The sequence below is a fragment of the Neomonachus schauinslandi genome, chromosome 9, assembly GCF_002201575.2.
Source record: "Neomonachus schauinslandi chromosome 9, ASM220157v2, whole genome shotgun sequence".
Classification (NCBI taxonomy): domain Eukaryota; kingdom Metazoa; phylum Chordata; class Mammalia; order Carnivora; family Phocidae; genus Neomonachus; species Neomonachus schauinslandi.
The window spans coordinates 109,988,085-110,008,622 of NC_058411.1; the positions used below are offsets into that span (position 1 = coordinate 109,988,085).

Genomic DNA, 20,538 nt, shown 5'->3' on the forward strand with positions numbered 1-20,538 from the left:
TAGGCCTGCTTTGCATCTGTACTAAGATTCATAAGAGAGGAGCACGGACCCTGCGCTAAGATGAAGAATCAGGAAATCCATCGGGGCACTTCCTCGCCCCCTGGTGGTGCACAAGGAACATGAGCAGGCTGGAGGTGGCCGGCCCGGTGCAGGGTGGGGCACTGAATGCACTGCCCAAGTAAAAGAGGAGATGGAGAAGCAGTGGTTCTGTGCACTGGAACAGACTGGGCAGTTGCTGCAGTTACTGCCTCTGACCCCCCATAGGTTCCAGGTCTGATGAGGATCTTCAGGTCAATGTGCTCGTGATCAGTGGGCCCAAGGGAGCAATGGTGGAGGTTGGGGAACGGCACATCCCACAAGTGAAAGTCTTGACTGGGCCACACGAATTTTTTTTAATTGTAAAAATAGTAACATTACAGAAAATGTTTATAATAATAGGAATAAGAAATCATAGAAATGAACTGCTGCAACAGTGTTTTCATGGCCTCTTCCTTGACTTGACTGAGACAACCTAAGTGTCTGATCTTTTTACTTCACATTATCTCAAAAAGTAACAGTTATGATCAGGAAGGAAGCAGGGGCACTTAAAGTGAGCAGCATTTCAGGGTCCCAGGTAAGGGGGCTCCTTTGGTAGTGCAGATGGTAGAGGCTTAGCTTGAATCTCTCCAGGCCAGAGCCCTGGGCTTGGCTAACCTGGGCTGTATGGAGACCCTGTCCCCAAGAGGATTCTGCAGACAGAAGATGCCCACCCTGTCCCTGTAAAAACAGCACAAGAACGCAGGGCTGGTATACCTCCAACCAGGTCCCCACGGGAGCGTGATAAAGGGACCGAAAGATGTCGTTTACGGACCAAATTCTACTCAGACCCCTTCTCAGCCTGTCTTCCCCAAGTTTCTGTGTCCACCAGACTAGAAACCTTCTGAAAGAAATGTCTGAGACTTCTCCATTGCCCTTGCAACCCAGGACCACGTAAAAGAATTAAATCATCGTCAAAGAAATCCTCATCTAGAACAGCTGCTGCCTACTGTTGGCCCAGCCTCTGGACTGCCATCGTTGCTGCTGCTTTTTTTTTTTAAGATTTTATTTATTTATTTGACAGAGAGAGACACAGCGAGAGAGGGAACACAAGCAGGGGGAGGGGGAGAAGCAGGCTTCCCGCTGAGCAGAGAGCCCGATGCGGGGCTCGATCCCAGGACCCTGGGATCATGACCTGAGCCGAAGGCAGACGCTTAACGACTGAGCCCCCCAGGCGCCCCTGCATCATTGGTTCTGAACATGAAACCACCAAGGGGCAGTCTGGCCCAACAGTGAGTCATTTCTTCCTAGGCAAAGCGGGTCACATGCGCAAAGACCCTCTACCAGAGCCACCTGCCCACCTCCCAGACCTCAGGGGCTGTCCCCTCATGGCTTCGGCTGAGCCATTAGGTCTTTGAGAAGATGCTATTGGGCTGCAAATGGATGGGAGGAGGTGGGTGGAAGTTGCTGGCATATTGGGGAGTGGACCAGGGCCTCCTGGGACCAAATCCTCCAAATGCAACACCTAACACAGTGTCAAGACCACAATGTATGTTCAATATTATTAAAATAACGGTTGCACAAAACTGAACTAACAAGAAACCCAAAGCAGAAGAAAAGCTCCAGGGCAGGGAAGTGTGTGAGTATGCATGGGGGAGGGCTGCTCTGTAACTAGGTTGGGTCTGGAGCCCTTGCCACTCCCCGGAACTTCCTGGGGCTACTCTAATGCCTTCTTCCATACACAGAAGCCTTGGAGGCCTAAGTGACCTCTGCACTTGGAGGGAAGGGAAGTGAGCAGACTGAGCATGGGGGTATGTGGTTAGACTAAGTGTCGGGGGTGGGAGAGGCGTCACACAGCTCAGAGGCTGCGCAGGGTTTCATTCCCAGCTGTCAACTTTTGAGATTCCTCCAGGGGCCGACACTGATCCCAGCCTGGCTGGGCTGCTGCGCCCTGTCGCTCCCGGGAGCAGAAGGCCAGGGCAGGCAGCTCCCTACCCCAGGGCCAGTCACATTTCTCTTACACAGGTAATCCATGTTCCTTATGGAAAAATGCCACATCACTCTTTATTGGATGCTAGTGCCAACACTGGCCCCCTTCTCTCCGTGCACAGGGGCACGTGGGCAAGGGGCTCCGTCCCCCGGCCGGGATGCAGTGGAAGCCTGGCCCCACTCCCAATCTCCTAGGGCCAGCACCCTCCTCAGTGCCTGGGGCTGCTTGCTCAGGTTTGTTCAAACTCCTGTTCACAGTAGCCTACACTGAGGGGCTGGGCCTGGACACCTCGCCTGCAAGAGGACATGAAGAAACAGGGCGAGATGAGCCACTGAGACAGGGTCAGTCCAAGGCCCCCGCAACACCTCTACCACAACCAGCAGTCTCCCCTTCCCCTCCCCCAGTGCATCTCGAACTGCCACTGTATACCAGAATTACTCAGGGATCTCATTTCCAGAGATTCTTACTTGGCCTGGGCTCACCTGTTGGCAAGAATCTGCATTCTGAACAGGCGCCCCACAGGGACATCCGGGAATTTGGGGGGACACCTCTTTCTAACCCGCCTCTGAACCCGAGTTCCAAATAACGCAGCACCTTCAGAAAAGAGCTGATGCCTAGGGGTGCCTAGTGCTCTTGGCCCACCGAGCCCCCCTAAAATGGCTCAAATGCTGTAAATGCAGTGGCGGCGGGGGACCAACGTGCTGTCCTGTTCACGCACGGGGTGTGGACATGAAATCCCGTTTAACCTCACAAGTTCCAGGATGTAACCAGTCTCCATAGGGGACCCCTGGGCATGCCTTCTTTATTATTCAAACGAGCAAGGTGCGTAGAGATGGTAGGGAACTAGCTTAGTCGCCCGGTGAATTACCCACAGTTGAGGCCTAGACCTTGCCACGGCTGGCTCTCAGCCCTGCACTAGGCTGCGTCCTCCAGGTCCTCAAGACTTAGTCGATGAATAAATCAGGGAAATGACCACCTTATGCAGGCCCATCCCCAACAGTGGCACGGGGCGCCAGGAGAGCCCAAAAAAGCATGGCCATGGCTAAGAGCATAGACTTTGAAGTTGGCTTGGATCAAATTCTGGTTCTGAGTGATTTGGGGCTTTACATTAACTTCTCTGTGCCTCAGCTGCCTATCTCTAAAGGGAGGATAAAACTGCCTACCTTCCAGAGTTATGGTTAAGATTCAGTGAAATAATGCCCATAAAGGGCTCAGCACAGTGCTTGCCACAAAGTAAGCCTCTGTGAGCATTTGCTATTGTTGTTCCTGTAAGTCCTCAATCCGCCCGCCCACTGTGGGAAGGCCCCAACACGGCTTGCTTGCTTACCTTAGGAGCTCACAGCGGAATTGTGTCAAACGTTTAAAGGCAAAGTCCAGGCTAGTCACCAACTTGTTGCTCCACAGCCTCTCAGCAACAGCCCCTGCCCTGGGCCTAGAGGGAAGGGTCACGCACCAGGCTGGCTCCCTTCAAGGGAGCCGGACACTCACAGGCTGCTGCCTCTTATTTAGGCACCCTGCACTCAGGGCCAAGGTCATTCAGAGCGACAACCTGGCTGGGGGGCTCCTGGGGACTTCTAGGGCTCAGCTCCATCTTCATTAAGAGGTGGATCATGATCCCACTCCCATCCTCTCCCAGAGATATGGAACCAGAGTAAGTTGTAAAGGGCTCATGAGCTGTTATTGACAGCAGCAGCAGGTGCTCTCAAAACGTACAGCTCCTTCTCTCTCGGGCCTGGAAGGAGGGCACCTGTGTGGGCGCGACTAGACAGGAGCGAGCCTCTAAGGAAGAACCCGTGCCCACAAGCTCAACCACCACATCCTCAGGGAGCCCTTACCAGAGTCGGGGGGCCAGATTGGTGCTGTCCACGTACTCCCCCCACATACAGGCCTCTCCACCAATCACGAGAGCCTTCTGCTGAGGGCTACCTAAGGGGAAACAAGGGCCAACAGGCCGCTGCTGGTGAGGGGAGGTGGTAACCCTAGGGTTTCCCCCCAACCGCCTTCCTACTGTAGGCCCCTCTCCAGAGAGCTCATACCTCATCTCACCTGAAAGGTCTAGCCCAGACCCTCCTGTCTCCCACTCTGTGCACCAGCCCAGCCTCCTCTGGTCAGCAAGGAGAGCTCCCTGCTCTCACCTTTAAATTCCAGGGGCTCCACCATGTAGATCTGTCTCCAGTCAGGGCCATAAGTTATATGATTCAGGTACCAGGGGGCAGAGAGCAGGGCGCGGAAGCCAGCTCCGGTGATCAGCTCCATCTCCTTCATATAACGTACTGGCTCCTCTTCTCGCCATACCTGAATGATTGTATCTGGCCGAACCTGTCAGAAAATTAATGGCACATAGCTGAGATTTCTGGCCCACATGCTTATACAAACCACCCAGGCCAAGGGATGTGTGCCCACTCTGCTCTCAAGCAGCTAAGCATTTCTCTGTGACTCCTAACCCCTGGGCGCCTAGCACAGAACAGAAGCCAAGGACTCTGTAGGCGCTAGGAGTCCTCCCTGCTGCTTCCACCCCCAGTCCTTCTGCAGCCTCCTTGTCCGGAATGAGACAGTAATACTGGCTGTGAGCTAAGGGAGACAAGCAGTGGGAGACAAGCAAGGGAGACTCATCAAGAGCTACCATGTCCAAGAATCTCCAGATGTTTCTGAGGATGAGACAAGGTTCCTGAAGAGCCCCTGCATTTGGCAAGAGGCTGGGACCTAACTGATCAACAATGAAGGAGAAAGAAGCCCTGCTCCCAAACCTGGAAGACCCTAGTCTATGACTCAGAAAGGAAAAGCCAACCCAGCATGCCAGTCTCAGGAATCCCAAGTAACCTGGCAGCAGAAATAACTCTTGATCAGTTTGTGGTGAGGGAAGAGAGACAGATGTTCTGACACTCACACCCAGGGCTTAGACCTCTGTGACCTTTCTGGAGGGGAAAGGAGAGATGGCCCCTCAGTGCTCTGAATATTAAAGCCTAATCCAAACCCAGGGAGGACCAGTCTGTGCAGAGGCAGAGAAGGGCTGAGAGACCAGAGGGAAGCACTGTAGGTGGCTCCTTCTCTCTCTGCTCCTGGCTCACCTTTACTTTATTATCAAACACCTCCTGCCACACCACATAGCCCTTGCCATAGGCAGAGACGATGTTCAGCAGCCTGGAGAGTAAAGAAAGGGTCTGCTCAGATCAAATAGGTTCTAGGCTGTTGGTGCCGGTGCTCAAGGGGTTGAGGCTGCCTAGGGACTCGTTCCTGATTGAGCAGTGTCTTCCCCAGTTGGGAACGGACTACTCCAAAGTTGAAAAGATAGGACAAAGTACCCCTCCAAGGGCCTAGAGAGTGGTCAAGCAGGGCCTGGCCCTGGTATGGGAAGGGAGGACTGCACAGGAGGTAACCCCAAGAAACCCTGCCCACCCTCTTTCCTTCCTCACGTCTGTATGTAGAAAGACTCCAGCTCCTTGAAGTCATTACCAAAGCCTTGCTTCTTCATAAAGGCCTGGATATCTGGGTTGGACTTCCTGAATCCCAAGAGAAAATGAAGATTAATTCTTTCAACATCCTCAAAGTCCAAAGCTTGGGGATTAGTCACCTGGCCTCCCACAACTTCTTTTTTCACTTGAAAAACCAATCAACTTCGGATCTCAGAGGCCCCAAATATGGCAGGTGTGGCTGAACAAAGCTGTGTGAAGGGGGCCATTGACATAGGCTGAGCAAGGAGGAGTTTCGACCCCAAGAGCTTTCAATTTAAACTCTCAACAAGAACACATATTAACCTGTCTGGTCTACAGCATGTGGCTCTGAGGTCTTGGTCTGGGGCTCTGGCACACTGGATTCTGGCTTCCCTGTTTAACCCCCCACACTCAGGCATATTCTGCTCTTCTCATTTATTCTTTATTCCAGCTGGATGTTAACTATTGCTGTTACCTGCTGCAGCTCCCTCCCCCAAGAACGTTTACATTTTGCTCACATTTCTTCCTGGAATGTTTTCCCCCTCCTCCACTTCTCAGAAAAGCCTACTTCACCCAGATCCAGCTCTAATGTCCACTTCTCAGAGAAGCCCATCAGCCTCTTTTGAGCAAAGTAGATCTGAAGGTTTGGACCTTACACTTTAATACTGACTAGACACTTTCATACATTAGTGTCAAATTCATCTGTGTCTTGACCCTTCAACCAGACTATTTTACAAAGGCGGGGATTATTTTTCTCTATCCTGGACTTTCCCAAGACAATTCTGTTCCCAGACCTGGTTCTTCCCTAAGTATATCAAGAATATGACAGGAAAAAGGGACAGTTTCACATTCACAGCCTTGCCAAAATCAGGGAGGGCCCTGATGTAGGTGGAGAGAGGAAAGGCCCAGGCCTGAGCCATCTGGACGGAGACAGATTGTTCTCAGAGGTTAGCCCCTGAGGAGCACCTAAGGTAGGTAGCGTCTTAGGAGCTAACCTCTATTCTGAGTGAGCAATTCATCAGGCAGGGATGGGAAGATCAAAGGGATCATACCAGCAGGTGAAATCAACCTCATCTCCTCCAAGGTGAAGATAAAAATCCGGGAAGACAGAGCTGACCTCCAGAAAAAATGTGCTCATGAATTCATAAGTACTGTTGAGAATGGGATTCACTGGTCCGAAGGTGCCAGAGGGATGAGACCCAGAGTAGCAAGGAGTCAATAATCCAGGGACACCTAAGCCGACAGAGAATCCCACACAAGTGTCACAAATACATAGACCCCCACACTGTCATATACTTAAGGACATTAAGCTGCACAAAGTAAGATAATCATGTTCATAAACATTACATGTACATAGGTAGGGACCATCAGGCACTCACAGACGCTGGTGATCATGAGCTTTTAGTCACAAAGAAATAAGTATATCCACAATCATAGACAGAGATGGGTTACCGCCAGACGGCTATCAACACACACACTCTAGCCTTGACACACAGCAGGGCTCACCTTTGTTCCCAAAGGCCGCTCTCCTCATACTGCCTTTAGGCAGCAGAGAGAGACTGCCTGATCCAGCCAAACTGGCAAGACCTTTCTTCCACTCTAGGGCAAAACTTGCAAGAGCATCATTAAGACAAGAACATCTGAGAAGAATCTGCCCATAGTTTAATAGTAAGCAGTGGCCTCCTTTGTCCAAAGTAAGTTCTGCCTACCTCAAGTCCCAGGTGGAAGGAGCTGATGGAAAACATTCTTCCAGGGACCAAGGCCGGGGCATGCTGCATCCAAGAGTCAATGCCCTGAAGCCCCACCGAGGGGGATCAGTAGACTCTTTCTATCTGACTTTATTCTTACCTGGTCCCCAGGACAGAGTGTGGCCAGGAGTGTCAAACTCTACCAACACACGGATACCCCGAAGCCGTGCATATTCAATCACCTCCCTCACATCCTGTGCTGTGTAGATATGGGTGGCAGGATTGTAGGACCCCTGAAAGGCACAAGACACCCTTAACAACGTCCTTATCTGAAGGCTAGCAGAGTAGAAGATACTCAAAATGCCTCCAGGACTCACTGCATATCAGGAAATCTACCCACAGCTCTTTGGTATCAGGGACTATCTCCAAAGATCTTTATCATAATTTCCCATAAGCTAGCACATCTATTGCTTTACCTGAGTGTCATAATGCCAGTGAGACAACAGGTAGGCAGGTAGCAGAATATAAACAAACAAAAAGAAAATGAGACTAGGAGAGATTATCTGTCAGAGAAAATTAATGGCAAAGTTTGGACTCAAACTTAGGTCTCCTGGTCCAAATCCAGTGCCCTTCCCCTAAGTCAGTGTGTCCCTCAAACTGGCTGGTGAGGATGAGAGCCAGTGTCCTTGCCAGCAGGGCCACAGCCCAGGCTCAGACATCAACCCACAAACTTGCTCTTGGAGAAATTAAGATGTACCTTTCTGGTGAGCTCTGGAAAAGTGAAGCTGTCATATGGGAAAGAAGAGTCATCGACCAGATGCCAGTGGAACACATTGAATTTATTGTATGCCATGACGTCCTGTAGATGAGAGCACACACTGTGAACCCATCAGAGCTTCTCCAGTTTCGGCCTCAAACTTGGGAAGGTAGGCAGACTGGTAGGCTGCTCCACATACCCCACCAGGCTCAATCTGCACCAGCTTCCTGATCAATGTTTATAGGGTCTATCTATCAAATCTTCCCATCAGGGAATGCCTTACCATAGAGGGAAGGAAGACCTAACACATTTCTTCTTCTCCCAGGGGACATCCAAAGATGTCTGACAGAGGCATTACCTCCTCTTTTTTAGCCACATTGAGAGGACAGCCACAACTATGTGGTACCCTGGTTTTCCAAAAGCACCACCATGCCCTGAAGACTAATAGGTCTTACTGCCATTTGTTCTGGGTTGTCTGACTAACATTTTTTTTTTTTTAAAGATTTTTTATTTATTTATTTGAGAGAGAGAGAATGAGAGACAGAGAGCATGAGAGGGAGGAGGGTCAGAGGGAGAAGCAGACTCCCTGCCGAGCAGGGAGCCCGATGCGGGACTCGATCCCGGGACTCCAGGATCATGACCTGAGCCGAAGGCAGTCGCTTAACCAACTGAGCCACCCAGGCGCCCTGTATGACTAACATTTATCCAAACTGTGAAGTCTATTGTTGAATTTGGTAGCGCCATAACCCATAAATCTCAGAAGCCAAGACTGATGGATGTGTCCCCTCCTCTGGTTCCAGAAGAGGAGCGAAGGAAAAGGTAGACACATGAGTGGGATCAGCAACTGTAAGATAAGACTGCCCATCAAACTTAAGATAGTTAGGAACAGGGCGCCTGGGTGGCTCAGTTGGTTAAGCGACTGCCTTCGGCTCAGGTCATGATCCTGTAGTCCCTAGATCGAGTCCCACATCGGGCTCCCTGCTCGGCAGGGAATCTGCTTCACCCTCTGACCCTATCCCCTCTCATGTGTTCTCTCTCTCTCTCATTCTCTCGCTCAAATAAATAAAAATCTTAAAAAAAAAAAAAAAAAAATAGTTAGGAACATCCTGAGCTATGGCTTTTGAACATCTCTTTCCTATGACCTTGTCCGTAACTAAGCTAAAATAAGCTCGGCTTGATCAAAGAAGCCAATTCCCCAGACTACCTTCTGTATTCCTGGAGATAACCTGGACATTGATCCAGAGCAGCCAGTGGGGTAGATTTAAATCACTCCTTTTTTTTTTCTTTTTTGTCTCAGAGAGGGTCATCTTTTCCATTTTCCCTAGGAGCTCATGAAGTTACATACATTCCCTCTGCAACTCTTTAGGAATATGGCAACTGGTCTACCCCTTGCCCCATCACCCCAAACACTAAGGGCAAAGATGGCCTTAAGGCCTGGGTACCAGAGTGTCCAGGATGCTAGTCAGTGGCAGGTAATGGCGAGACGTATCCAACAACAAGCCCCGGTGAGAGAAGCGGGGAAAGTCTTCAATCTCGGTCTTGTTGATAAAGAACTGTGCGGACCAAACATTGAACATATCAAGATTCAAAGGGAACTCACCATGGGGGTGGAGGGGAATGAGGAAAAGTCTCCTGATCCTTCAAAAGCCAATCTATGACTGTTCTGCAGAGGAACTATCTCCCCAAATGCCCCACATCTCAACTTAGGCGACCATAAGCAGGCTCCTGTCAGAGGGTAACGGTCCCATGCTAGCCAGATATAACTGTCCCACACAATACTCAGCCTACACATTCTGGATTTTCACTGTTAATCTGTTTATTTTCTTCAAAGCAGTGTGGTCTCAAGGTCATTACTAAATAATGACTCAGGGGAACTAAATTACAGTGATTACAAACAGGCCAAATCTACCAAACTGGTTTCCAGTCATGTCTCCTTCTAACTCTTGTTGGGGCCATCATGAGCCACCAGGACTCTGTCTAAGACAAAGTAAGTTATTTCCAGGATTCTCAACATTCGGAGCAAATCCCCAGAGGTATAAAAGGAACCCTTTCGGAGGGCCCCCACTCACCGTGCCCTCAGGAGATCGCCAAACAAGCTGGCTAAAAGTCTCCAGACCTATGGGGAAGTAGAGAGAGTAAAGGCTTAGGGATTTGGGAAAAGAGATGCACCCATTTGGAAGGTTCCCAACGTGACAGAGGAGAATGCCTGGGCACATGGTAAAAGTGGATATAGCATGGGCTTGATGAGTCTCAACATAGATGCAAAGGGGATACTAGGAAGCCAGCATCTGTTTTTACTCTGCATTTTATTTTGGGAGGTGGCAGTGTAAGGGACTTTAGTGCCTCTCCTAGGAACACACTAACCCTCAAAATCCACATACCTCTTATCTATGTTTCCTAAGCCTTGAACTCACAAGAGTATTAAGACAGGCCAAGATGTCTGCTTATGAGTACAGAGGCAGGGACAAACCAGCTCACATGGATTAAGGCTTTCCAAATTAATACTGATCAGGAGCTAAGGGAACTGAGAAAAAGGGCTCCTCAATCTACTGCCCCTTCTATTATCCAAGACTGAATTGTGAAAAAGTAGTTATAAGCTGAAGTTTCCAAGGAGCTTGGGTCCACAGCTGGACCGCAAAGACAAAGAATCATCTACCTTTCCTCTTGAGAAGGGAACTAGCTATAGAGAGCTGAGATATGGTAGGCAGCAACAGCCCCAGAAGGACTGCCCCAGTCCACTGGACACAAACTCCTAGATTCTAGCAAGGCCCAAGGGCAGGCAGGCTGAGTCCAGAGTGTTGTATGTTCTCGACAACTGGAGCCCCTCTTCTGAAAACGCAGCAGAAGGATTTCCAGAGTCCCAAAATTTCAGCATGAAAGAATCTGAGGTCTTAGCGGTCACTTGGCACCTACTTCGAGGCAGACTGCTCTTACATTGTTTTGGCTTCTTTCTATTTTGATTCTGACACCCAGAATTCTGGAGTCCCAGATTTCCCCCTGCCCCAACCTGACTAATCACAGCACCTGCACAAAAGGTATAGAGAGAGCAGAGAAGGGAGTCAGCTCCCTGTTTCTCCCAAACACAGGAGAGGAGGAGAGGAGGGGTAAGGGAACAAAGATGAACCAAAACAAGGTCTGAAATTCTGTGAGAATTTCCCTCCTCATTCACCAGCAGGGACTTTGCAAAAGTAGTAGAGGTATTTGGCTAAGTCTATATCTAAGGACCAAATACCTTTTCAGTAAAGCAAGAGGAAGGGCAGAGGCCCATCACATGTTAGCTAGTAAAGTTCCAATTTTCTCCTGAAATACTATAGTTCTACATGACTTACACTATTTACTTCTTTTTGACATTTATCTATTTCTTGTGATCAAGTTTTCCTTTTTAAAGAACCTTTCCAATTACGTGTGTTTCGTGAGAGCTGAACAGGCAGTGTTTGTGGCAGAGTCCCAAGCAGCCTGTTGCCTGCTGGCACCCGGAACGTCAGCCTGCAGGGTCTCTCACTGCTTCCCCAGAGCACCTGCCCAGGAGAGCTGCTGCCACCACCACACGGGCTGACACCTGCCAACTTCTAGAGACAGCTGTAAGGAGAACACGCCCTTCAGCGAGATGGGGAAACACTCCAATCGGTCTCCATAAAGAAAGCTTCCTACACTGAGGATACGTGCTGGGCCCCCAGTCTTGTCCTCCCAACCCACCAATGCCAACCTTCCCACTTCATCCCTCTCTTTCTCTCCCAGCATCAGTCCCCATGTTACCTCGGAGAGCTCCCCAGACAGTCTCAGAGAGGAGGAAACAATGATCATCGTTTATGGTCAGGGTGTCTGAAACGACAGGAATGACTCCATTGGTTAAGGACTTCTACTCTCAGATTACAGATCACACGTCCTGTGTAAATCCTTGGATTACAAAACAACAGTAAGATCACATTTTTTTTTTTCCTTTCAAAGAGGAGACATCCCCAGAGCAGAGCAGCTGCAGGTCAGCTAGGCTTGGGTCAGAGTGGGAGGGTGGTCTCCCAGAGGCTCTGTGGGCCCTAGAAGATAATGCACAAGGAGGGTCAGGCTAGAGAAGAAAAGTACCACCTGCCTTGTGGTTCAGTCTACCCCTCCAGAAACATGAGTTCCTGCCAGCCCTTAGCTGAAAGTATGAGGCGGACAGGGATGCTTGGAGGATGTGTCCAGGTTACAGTGTTCCCAAAGCCTTTGTAATCACCCTCCTTTCCCTTTGTCTCCAGGCTTCATTTAGCTACTTCATCCAAGAATGTGAGGAGGAAGCCAAGACTTGAACGTTCATTTTGGAGATTGAGAAGTTCCCCGATACTGCTGCTTAGGGAAGACAGGAGGCATCACAGGGCTCATGAATTGACTTTATTCAGTCATTATGTCCAAAAACTCCTTCTCTCCCCAGAGTGGGGTCTCTTAAAGAAAATCAGCAAGGTGTACAAACTCCTAAAACGGCAACAGAATTATATGCAGTCCAGAAGGCAAGTGTCCTGTGGGACTCCGTGAAAAGCCACTGTGATGTTCCACAGCCAACCTTCAGACACTGGTTAGAGTGCGTATGAAAAATTCACCTTCTGTGGCTCTCAGCCCTTGATGACCCGGGGTCTCCACAGTCCTGGAGGGCTGTAGGCCTAGCACCAGGAACTTAGGTCAGACCAACCAGAGTTACAGCCCCAGACAAGTGCTTGCTCTCTACAACAGGGGACAGGGTGGTACTTACAGTTTTCCACCGACTCCAAAGAAGGAAGCTGGTTACATCCAGGAGTGACCACAAGGATAACCAATGAATTCTTCTCCGGTGCATGCTGTTTTCCTGAAAGGACAGGGTAAACTCAGTGTGGCTGACCTGCCACCAGAAGCAACAGGCAAAATCAAGGTCCTACAGGAAGGTCCCTAGCTCTAGTCCCTTCTGCTTGCATGCGTGTGGGAAGAGGCAAGGGAGGAGAGGGCATTTACCCTTGGCACAGGTATGCCTCATCACCTGCTCAACTTTCTCATTTTGGTTGTGTTGCCCTCTCTCCCCAGTAACCTGCCCTGACCCACGTATCAATGATCTGGCAGCAGTTCTTTGTAACCAGGGCTCTATACTTCTAGTTTGGTACAGTAAGCACGATTCCAATACTTTGAGAACTGCTTTTAAACTAGAGGCAGCTTGAGGGCATTTCTACTCAAAGCGTGGTCTGCAGATTAGCTGCTGACTTGCAAACTGCAATACTGGTTGAAAGGAAAGGTACTGATAGATAGGAAGCTTATACAATGCCAGAATGTAAATCAATTATGTCAGAATAAACACACTGTTCAGTCCTAACATTTTTCATAACACATTTTTTTGATGAAGGGAATAGTTTCACATTCTGGTGTGTGTACCTCTCCTCTCAGTGCAGACTCTCGCTTGAAGGAGCACTGTTCTGGAGGGCTCCAGGTAAAAGGTTTCCAGCTTTGTAAAAGCCCAGGAGCTGATGCAAGCAGATGAAGCAGATGACCAGAGGAGCTCCTACGCAAAGGAGGCCTGAGATCATCGAGCTGGTACCCCAGCAAAGGTACATGGATTACCAGCCCATTCTGCTTCCTTCCCTCTTCCCAAACAGGCTCTCTGTCTGAGGCAGTCTTCTGCCCAACAGTGGAAAGCCACCAAGTATGAGCCAACATCTAGCATAGTTCTTCAGAACCCCACCCCCCAAAAAAAAATACAGAGCCAAAGCCAAAATACTAATGCACCTTCCATCCACCTAATGGTTCTTCTTTGTGACCTTCAAGGTGGTTCTGATTGTACTGCCCCAAGCCTGACCTCAATGAGATCCTTCTTTCTATTCTTTTCTGGAACCACATGCATCCACACTGGCACCACAACAACCATGACTTCCTATGGAACCACAAAGTCAGGGATAGGATGGCCTGGGAAAAGGCAGGGAGAGAGAATTCAGAACCAAACTGGATCCCAAATGTTATCCATCTCTAGGGCAGAAGTAACCCAAGAGCCTTGAGCCATTTCCAGAAAGCCTGCTCAAACTTCCTGAGCACTACCACATGGCCGCATCTCAGCTCTCGGGCTTGCCAAGAAGCAAGTCAATAAGGCGCCCTTTTCTATCATCAAGAACAAAATGTATTCTTTCCCCTCCTTGAAAATATCCTGCATCCCACACTAATACCTAATACTCTGGGCCAGGCCAACTCACAACTCCATTCTAAATCCTGAAAACTCATCTCCAACAACAAAGAACAAACAGACTGTCAGGGCAGAGACTACCCTCACAGCAGAATCTGTAGGGCCCTCCCAAGCTCCCCAGGCAGACAGGCCATCTCTACAAACCCCCAAGACCAAGGAGGACTTAACTGAGAGGTAGGAGCGAAAACTATAAAAGAATATTCTTCCTTAAACTATGCCCTCATCCCTTGCTACCTTGCCCCCACTCCAATCCCATACATCACAGAGCCCTAATATCAATATGTGGAGAGCTCATCTGCATACTACCCAGGTGGCCATCCAAAAGAGGGCAAAGTCCTGAGCTTTAGTGTTAATTCCCTGGACCTCAGCCTATGAAACTGAGGAGAAATCACAACTATCCATGTGCAACTGCCACAGTCACGGTCCTAATGACATTCAGAGGCTGCACAAACACCAGGTTTATCTGAACTATTGCCTGGAACATTAAAAAAAACTCTAACTTCTGTTGTTGCTAATATTTTTTTTCCTAAAACACACCTGCACTCTGTCCTCTAAATCCAGAGTCTTTTCAGGGGGAGGGTTGTAGACTCCTTACAAGATCTGATGAAAATAAAAATGAAAGGACTTTTTCCCCTAGAACAATGGCCCTTACTAAGGGCTCATCCCTCCACCCCCTGCCTCTAATCTTATGGTGAAGAATCCCTGTCCTAAGTGTTCTCAGTGACTCATTTGGGTTTGGGCTGATAAAGGAGGTAGAGTCATGGCTGCTGTTTAAATAAGCCATGAGGGGGAAGGTTTGGGGGAGGTGGCAATGTGAGAACTGGCAAAACAGGAGGGGCACTGGGTCATTTAAAAGGATGTAAATAGTGTATCATCATTGTGGTTTTCTGACTCCAAGCTGCTACCTTGAAGCAAGCAGGAAATAGGCAGGGGACAGGCCAGCTTCCTCCACACGCACCCACATGCTCTGCACTGGGAAGAACTGAGGTGTAGGAAGCATGGCATGGCACACTCACAATGAGCCCGCTGGCACAACAGGAAATTCTGAAGCCTCAAGTGCTCAGGAAGAAGCATGGCAAACAGAGCACTGAGTTGGGAAATCAGGAAAGATTGGTTCTGGTTCTCCTGCTGCTAAGCTGAGCGAGTCTCGGGACTCCTATTTTCTCCCCTGCAAACAATGGCAAGATAGGACCGCATTCTGGCTACTCCTCCAAAGAGGTAATACTTGGTGACTCCACACACAGATAGTATGCTCCAAGGTCCCAGTCCATGACCATTACTTCCTATCTCTATTGCTTCCCCATTCCCCTGCTTTCATGTACACCTGCTCTTTTCCTCTGGTTCACTGAAAAGTTTGCACCTTCTAAATTTAGGAAGGGGAAAACATTCAAACAGTACAGAAGTCTTTACAACAAAAAAGCTAGTTACCTTTGGCACCCCTCCCCTTTCAGCATCATTTAGCCTACACAGACAGGTCAGCTCTGGACACGGAACTCTTGAGACCCTTTTTCTACCACAGTCCTGCTGTTGAACTTTCTCCAGATGCCAGCGCTATGACCCTTCCATTACTCTTCTGTTCCCAGTTCTCTCCCATCTTCACTTCCCTCCCTGCTGGCCTAGGTGTGCTGATCCATCACCTCAAACACAACCTAGCCAGGGCTCTCAGCAACCTGTCCTTTTCTTTTGCTGCACCCAGTGGATCAATTAACATCTGCCTTCTGTGCACCTACCCTGGCTACTGCATTCTACTGGAAGGAAGAGAGAAAATCATGTAACAGCAGGATTGGGCTGCTGTAAAATCATGGTCTCTCATCTTGGCTGGGCCCTTGATGCTGCTGCCCTGAACATCTCCCGTCTCCACCATTGCTTTCTTCTATTCTCCGCAAGAGCTATTTCAAATTTGAGCCACTTTCTTCAAGTCTGTAACTCGATCACCACCACCCTTACTCTCAGTAGACAATCAAAAGAGCACGCCCATCCATCTCTACTTCCCCTCTCCTCCCTGACAAAAACACCTGCAACATACGCCTGGTTTTTATCTTTGCCTCCTATCCTGGTGGAAGGGGTTTCCTTTCACCTGTGCTCTGGATCTCTCCTCAGTCTCCTTTTGTATAAATGATTTCCCTTTTCCCCCAAATCTTCCAATTATTTCTTTCTACTGATCCTTTCCCATTAGCATTCAAATATTTGCAAGTCTTCCTGGTTTCAACTCCATGTCATCTCCCAACAGATTCTTTCTTTTGTCTTCTGGTCCCAAAGAAACTCCAGAGAAAATGCAGCCTAAGCAGTTAGGTGCTGAACTTCAAAGCCATACAGACCTGGGTTCAAATCTTAGTTCCAACACTTTCTAGCTGTGGGACCCTGGGCAAGTTATTTTCCCTCTGTGCTGCAGTTTCCTAACCCAAAAAATGGGGATCGTGATTGGTAACTACCTCACTGGGCTGTTGGGAAGATTAAATGAGTCAGTGCATGTAAAGGGCTTAGTCAGTGCCCAGACACAGGTGCTCATGGAGTTGGCCAACCTTAGTCCTCTCTTGGTAGCCACTTCTGACATCCTTATCTACTCCTTAGTCCACTATAACATGGCTTCCTTTTCCTCCACTCCTCTGCAAATGCCTTCACCAAGGTCCTCTGGTTCTACAACTACATTCAAGGGACCCTTTTCAATTCATTCTTCATTCATTCATTCAACAGTTATTTACTGAGTGCTTACTATGTGCCAGGCTGTTCTAAGTGCTGGGGACACAGAGTGTCCCAACACGGTGATCAAAACAGACAAAAATCCCTGCTGTCCCAGAGGTAATATTCTGGTGGCCACTCACTTCTTCGGGGACCTCCCGGCAGCATCAGACATCCCTGATGTTCATGAAACTAAACTCCCTTAGCTTAGGGGACACGTCTCTCTCTTGGTTTTCCTTCAAGCTCCTTGAATATGCGTCCTCATTCTCCCCTTCCTTCGCCAGCCCCTACATGCTAATGTTCCCCAAAGTCTCTAGGCTTCTCTTTTTCTCTTCACTTACACTCTACTTGGACAATGTCATCCACCCCACAGTTGGTTGATGATTCACAAATCTACCTTTCCATGCCAACTCTTTTTCTGGGACTCTAGACTCATAGGCCTACACTCAAATAACTTAAAAGCCCTTCAAATCTTAAATACTAAGTTGAACTAACTCTTCGCTCCTCTTCCTGGCTGATCTTCTCTCTCAGTTTGATAACAGTACCATCTATTGATTTATCCAGACCAGAAACCTCTTCCTTCTCTCATCTTTCTGAGTAGATTAAAAATTCATGCCCCCATAATATTTACCGATGGCCTACTATGTGTCAAACACTGTGCTAAGCACTGAGATTACAACACTAAAAAAGAAAGACCCAACCAAGTAAGTCTAGTTATAACAAAATCCTTATCTCAACATCTTTACCACCCTCCCACCCTCACTGAGTCAATGCCTTAATTCAGCCTCTGGTAAATTCCCACCTGAATGACTAAAAAAAAATCCCCCAGTTGTTCTGCCTCCATATATACCCCATTTCAATCTACCGTCCTCTGTGAGCTTTTAATATGAAGATCTTTTCTCTGCTCCTGTGCAAGAATTCTCACGGTAACACAATGAACTCTTTACAGGATCCTGAAAATGCCACATTTTCTCCATACTTCCTTTGCACATATTGCTTCCTCCAAGTGAAGCAAACTTTGCATTGCCTCCACCTCTCACCTAATTACGAAATAGCTGATTCTTCCTTTTATAAAACTTTTCTGTCATTCCCCCACCCTCTCCTAAGAGACCTTCCTAGTAGATCATGAAACAACGTATACATACATTTTTTCATAACACTTATCTTAATATATGCTGTTTATTTGTCTATCTCCTCACCGAGGCTGTAAGTTCCTCAACAGCAGGGGCCAATCTCAGGGCCTTTGTATTTCCAGTGCCTGACACACGGCAGTCATTCAATAAATGTTTGCTGAAAAAATGAATGATGCTAGAATTAAAAAATGCACATTTATTGCTATGTATGCATAATGATTGTGCTACATGGTAAGCAGGCATAAATGGTAAGTAGTTAATGGAGAGATTACTTTTATACGCCCAAACCTAGTATTTGTGAAGTCCTGGGATTAGGGTGGGGAATGATAAGAAGACCCCCAGGCATACAGAAAGTGCCTTTTCAGACACTGCTTTGAAGAACCGTGGCTCCATTAATCCAAAGATTCAGGTCTTTCTACTCTCTGGAAGGGAGCGCTCATTCCTGCATCAGGGTACCCAGAAAATATGTCTTTACCTCAGTGCACAATAGCTTCTCCTTGCACCCAACCTGCTCCTCCATGAACCAAAATATTTCCATCATATCAATGTGTTTTTCACAGGATTTTAGCAGCATGGAGAAAACATTCGTTTTGGTTATAAAGTAGCATTGGTTTGGCTTCTGGAGTGGACACTAGGAAAGTCAACCCAGCCTAGGCACCTTCCTACTCTTTCAGGTGTATCCTGCCCTGCTGTGTCCTGGTATTCTCCTAGGCTGGTGCCCTGTCGATTCTCCATGTCCACATTGTTCCCCTCCCCCTCCCACCTTTATCTCTGTCATATCCAGGCTTTCTCTCCCCATATTCAGTCTAATGAAAGCCCTAGAAATCATTCATTTACCACTCATTTCTTCATTCCAACCAGGATATATTGAGCATTTACTGTACATCTGGAACTGTGCTAGGTGCTGGGGCAGTTCAAAATAAAAACAAGCCCAGTCCTTGCCCTTGAGAAGCTCACAGTCTAGTAGGAGAGACAAATACAAACAACAATTACAAAGCAATGTGATTAGGGTTAAGGGTGGATATTATAGCTACCTCCAGAAAGGAAGGGATGCTTCACCTTGGAGAGGATTTCTGAGCAGAACTTTGAACCCTGAGATGGTGTTTGCCAGGCTACCAACAGGGGAAAAGCAGCCAATGCAAAAGTACACTGTTGTGGCTAGGCAAGGCCGCCCCTGTCAAACCTCTTATCCCAGTAAAGTAGGAGTCTGAGAACCCAACTGCCCCTGAGCCTGGAGCCCCACCACAGTGCTGCTGTATTCAGTCTGGACCATAGTGCCTCCTCCTACGAGTCCCAAGACTTTTCACCCCCTAGAGACTACTAATACCCACTCAGAAGTGCAATCTATTCAGCCCATAAATGAATCCTGAATGTTCTCCCTTCTACCTTCTTTGTAAATGTTGTAGTTAAAAGTTTTCTTGTTTTCCCCTACTTTTAAAACTTATCTCTTCCTCTCTCCCCACCCACAAGAGAGTACCTCCCTGTAATTCTGGATCCCAAAAGATAACTTAGGTTAACATTTTGCACAGTCTTTCAATTTTTTTTTTTCTAAATACACAGATTTATTATTATTATTATTTTTTTTTAAATGTTTTATTTATTTATTCATGAAAGTCAGAGAGAGAGAGAGAGAGGCAGAGGCAGAGGGAGAAGCAGGCTCCCCGCCTAGCAGGGAGCCCGATGCGGGACTCGATCCCAGAACCCTGGGATCATGACCTGAGCCGAAGGCAGACGCTTAACCATCTGAGCCACCCAGGCGCCCCTGGATTTATTATTTTTAAAGCAAAAATGAGATCCTAATATATAATAGTTTGTAACTTTTTCTCCACTACCAAATGATTTGCAGATCTTTTAATGTCAATATATATAGATCTGTATCTTTACTTATAAATGCTAAATAGAATTCAATTTTTGAAATATACTTTAAAAAGTGGCAAGTCCTAACTTCTCTTTGTGGACATTGTAGAATGCTTCTAAGTTTCTGATATTATAAGCAATGGTCTAGTAAACATTCAGATATATGTATATATATATATATTTAAAGCATTGGTTGAGAGATTTCTGTAGGAAAATTACTAGAGGTAGAAATGTTAGGCCAAAGATATGAAAATTTTTGGTTTTGAACTGCCAAATTACTCTTCCAAATTGTTATATTTGAACAAAAGTATAAAACTGATTTATATCTGAACCAACATACATGAGCCCTTCCCTCCACATCCTTCCAAAACTAGACTATCTCAATTCTTTTTCAACTATGCCATCCTGTTAAAGAAATATACCACTGTTTTAATCTGTTTTTTAAATATAATGACTGAATTTGAAAATCAGTCGCATTTACTGGCCATATATGTATGTGTGTGTGTTTTTTTTTTTTTTTTTTTTGAAAGAGAAAGGGAGTGAGCAGGGTGGGGAGGGTCAGAGGGAGAGGGGGAGAGAGAGAGAATCTTAAGCAGGCTCAACGCCCAGTGCAGAGCGACTCTGGGCTCAATCTCATGACCAAGAGATCCTGATCTGAGCCGAAATCAAGAACCAGACGCTCAACCGACTGAGCCACCCAGGTACCCCTTTACTGGCCATACTCTTTGCACGTTTTAAAAGTTTTTTTCTTGATTTACAGAGCTCTTTTTAGATTTTAACCTGTCTTTTAAGACTGCAAATAGTTTCTCTCTCTCTCTC

The 20,538-nt window shown here is 47.6% G+C and overlaps 1 protein-coding gene across 2 annotated transcripts in view; it reads right to left on the bottom strand.

The window, feature by feature from the left end:
- HEXA (hexosaminidase subunit alpha) overlaps positions 1 to 20,538 on the bottom strand; it is a 26,744-nt gene continuing 6,206 nt past the window's right edge. Inside the window, exons 2-14 of one of the 2 annotated variants that reach the window (XM_021694082.2) lie at positions 12,605 to 12,697; positions 11,638 to 11,703; positions 9,951 to 9,997; positions 9,324 to 9,434; positions 7,882 to 7,983; positions 7,285 to 7,417; positions 6,489 to 6,669; positions 5,419 to 5,505; positions 5,074 to 5,146; positions 4,141 to 4,324; positions 3,841 to 3,931; positions 3,333 to 3,437; positions 1 to 756 (exon numbers count right to left, since the gene is read on the bottom strand). In XM_021694082.2, coding sequence (XP_021549757.1) covers positions 651 to 756; positions 3,333 to 3,437; positions 3,841 to 3,931; positions 4,141 to 4,324; positions 5,074 to 5,146; positions 5,419 to 5,505; positions 6,489 to 6,669; positions 7,285 to 7,417; positions 7,882 to 7,983; positions 9,324 to 9,434; positions 9,951 to 9,997; positions 11,638 to 11,703; positions 12,605 to 12,697 — 1,379 coding nt within the window. In that variant the 3' untranslated portion in view covers positions 1 to 650. Of the gene's footprint in view, positions 757 to 1,220; positions 2,299 to 3,332; positions 3,438 to 3,840; positions 3,932 to 4,140; positions 4,325 to 5,073; positions 5,147 to 5,418; positions 5,506 to 6,488; positions 6,670 to 7,284; positions 7,418 to 7,881; positions 7,984 to 9,323; positions 9,435 to 9,950; positions 9,998 to 11,637; positions 11,704 to 12,604; positions 12,698 to 20,538 lie in introns of those variants that run through there. The other variant, XM_021694083.2, reaches the window with a different exon arrangement.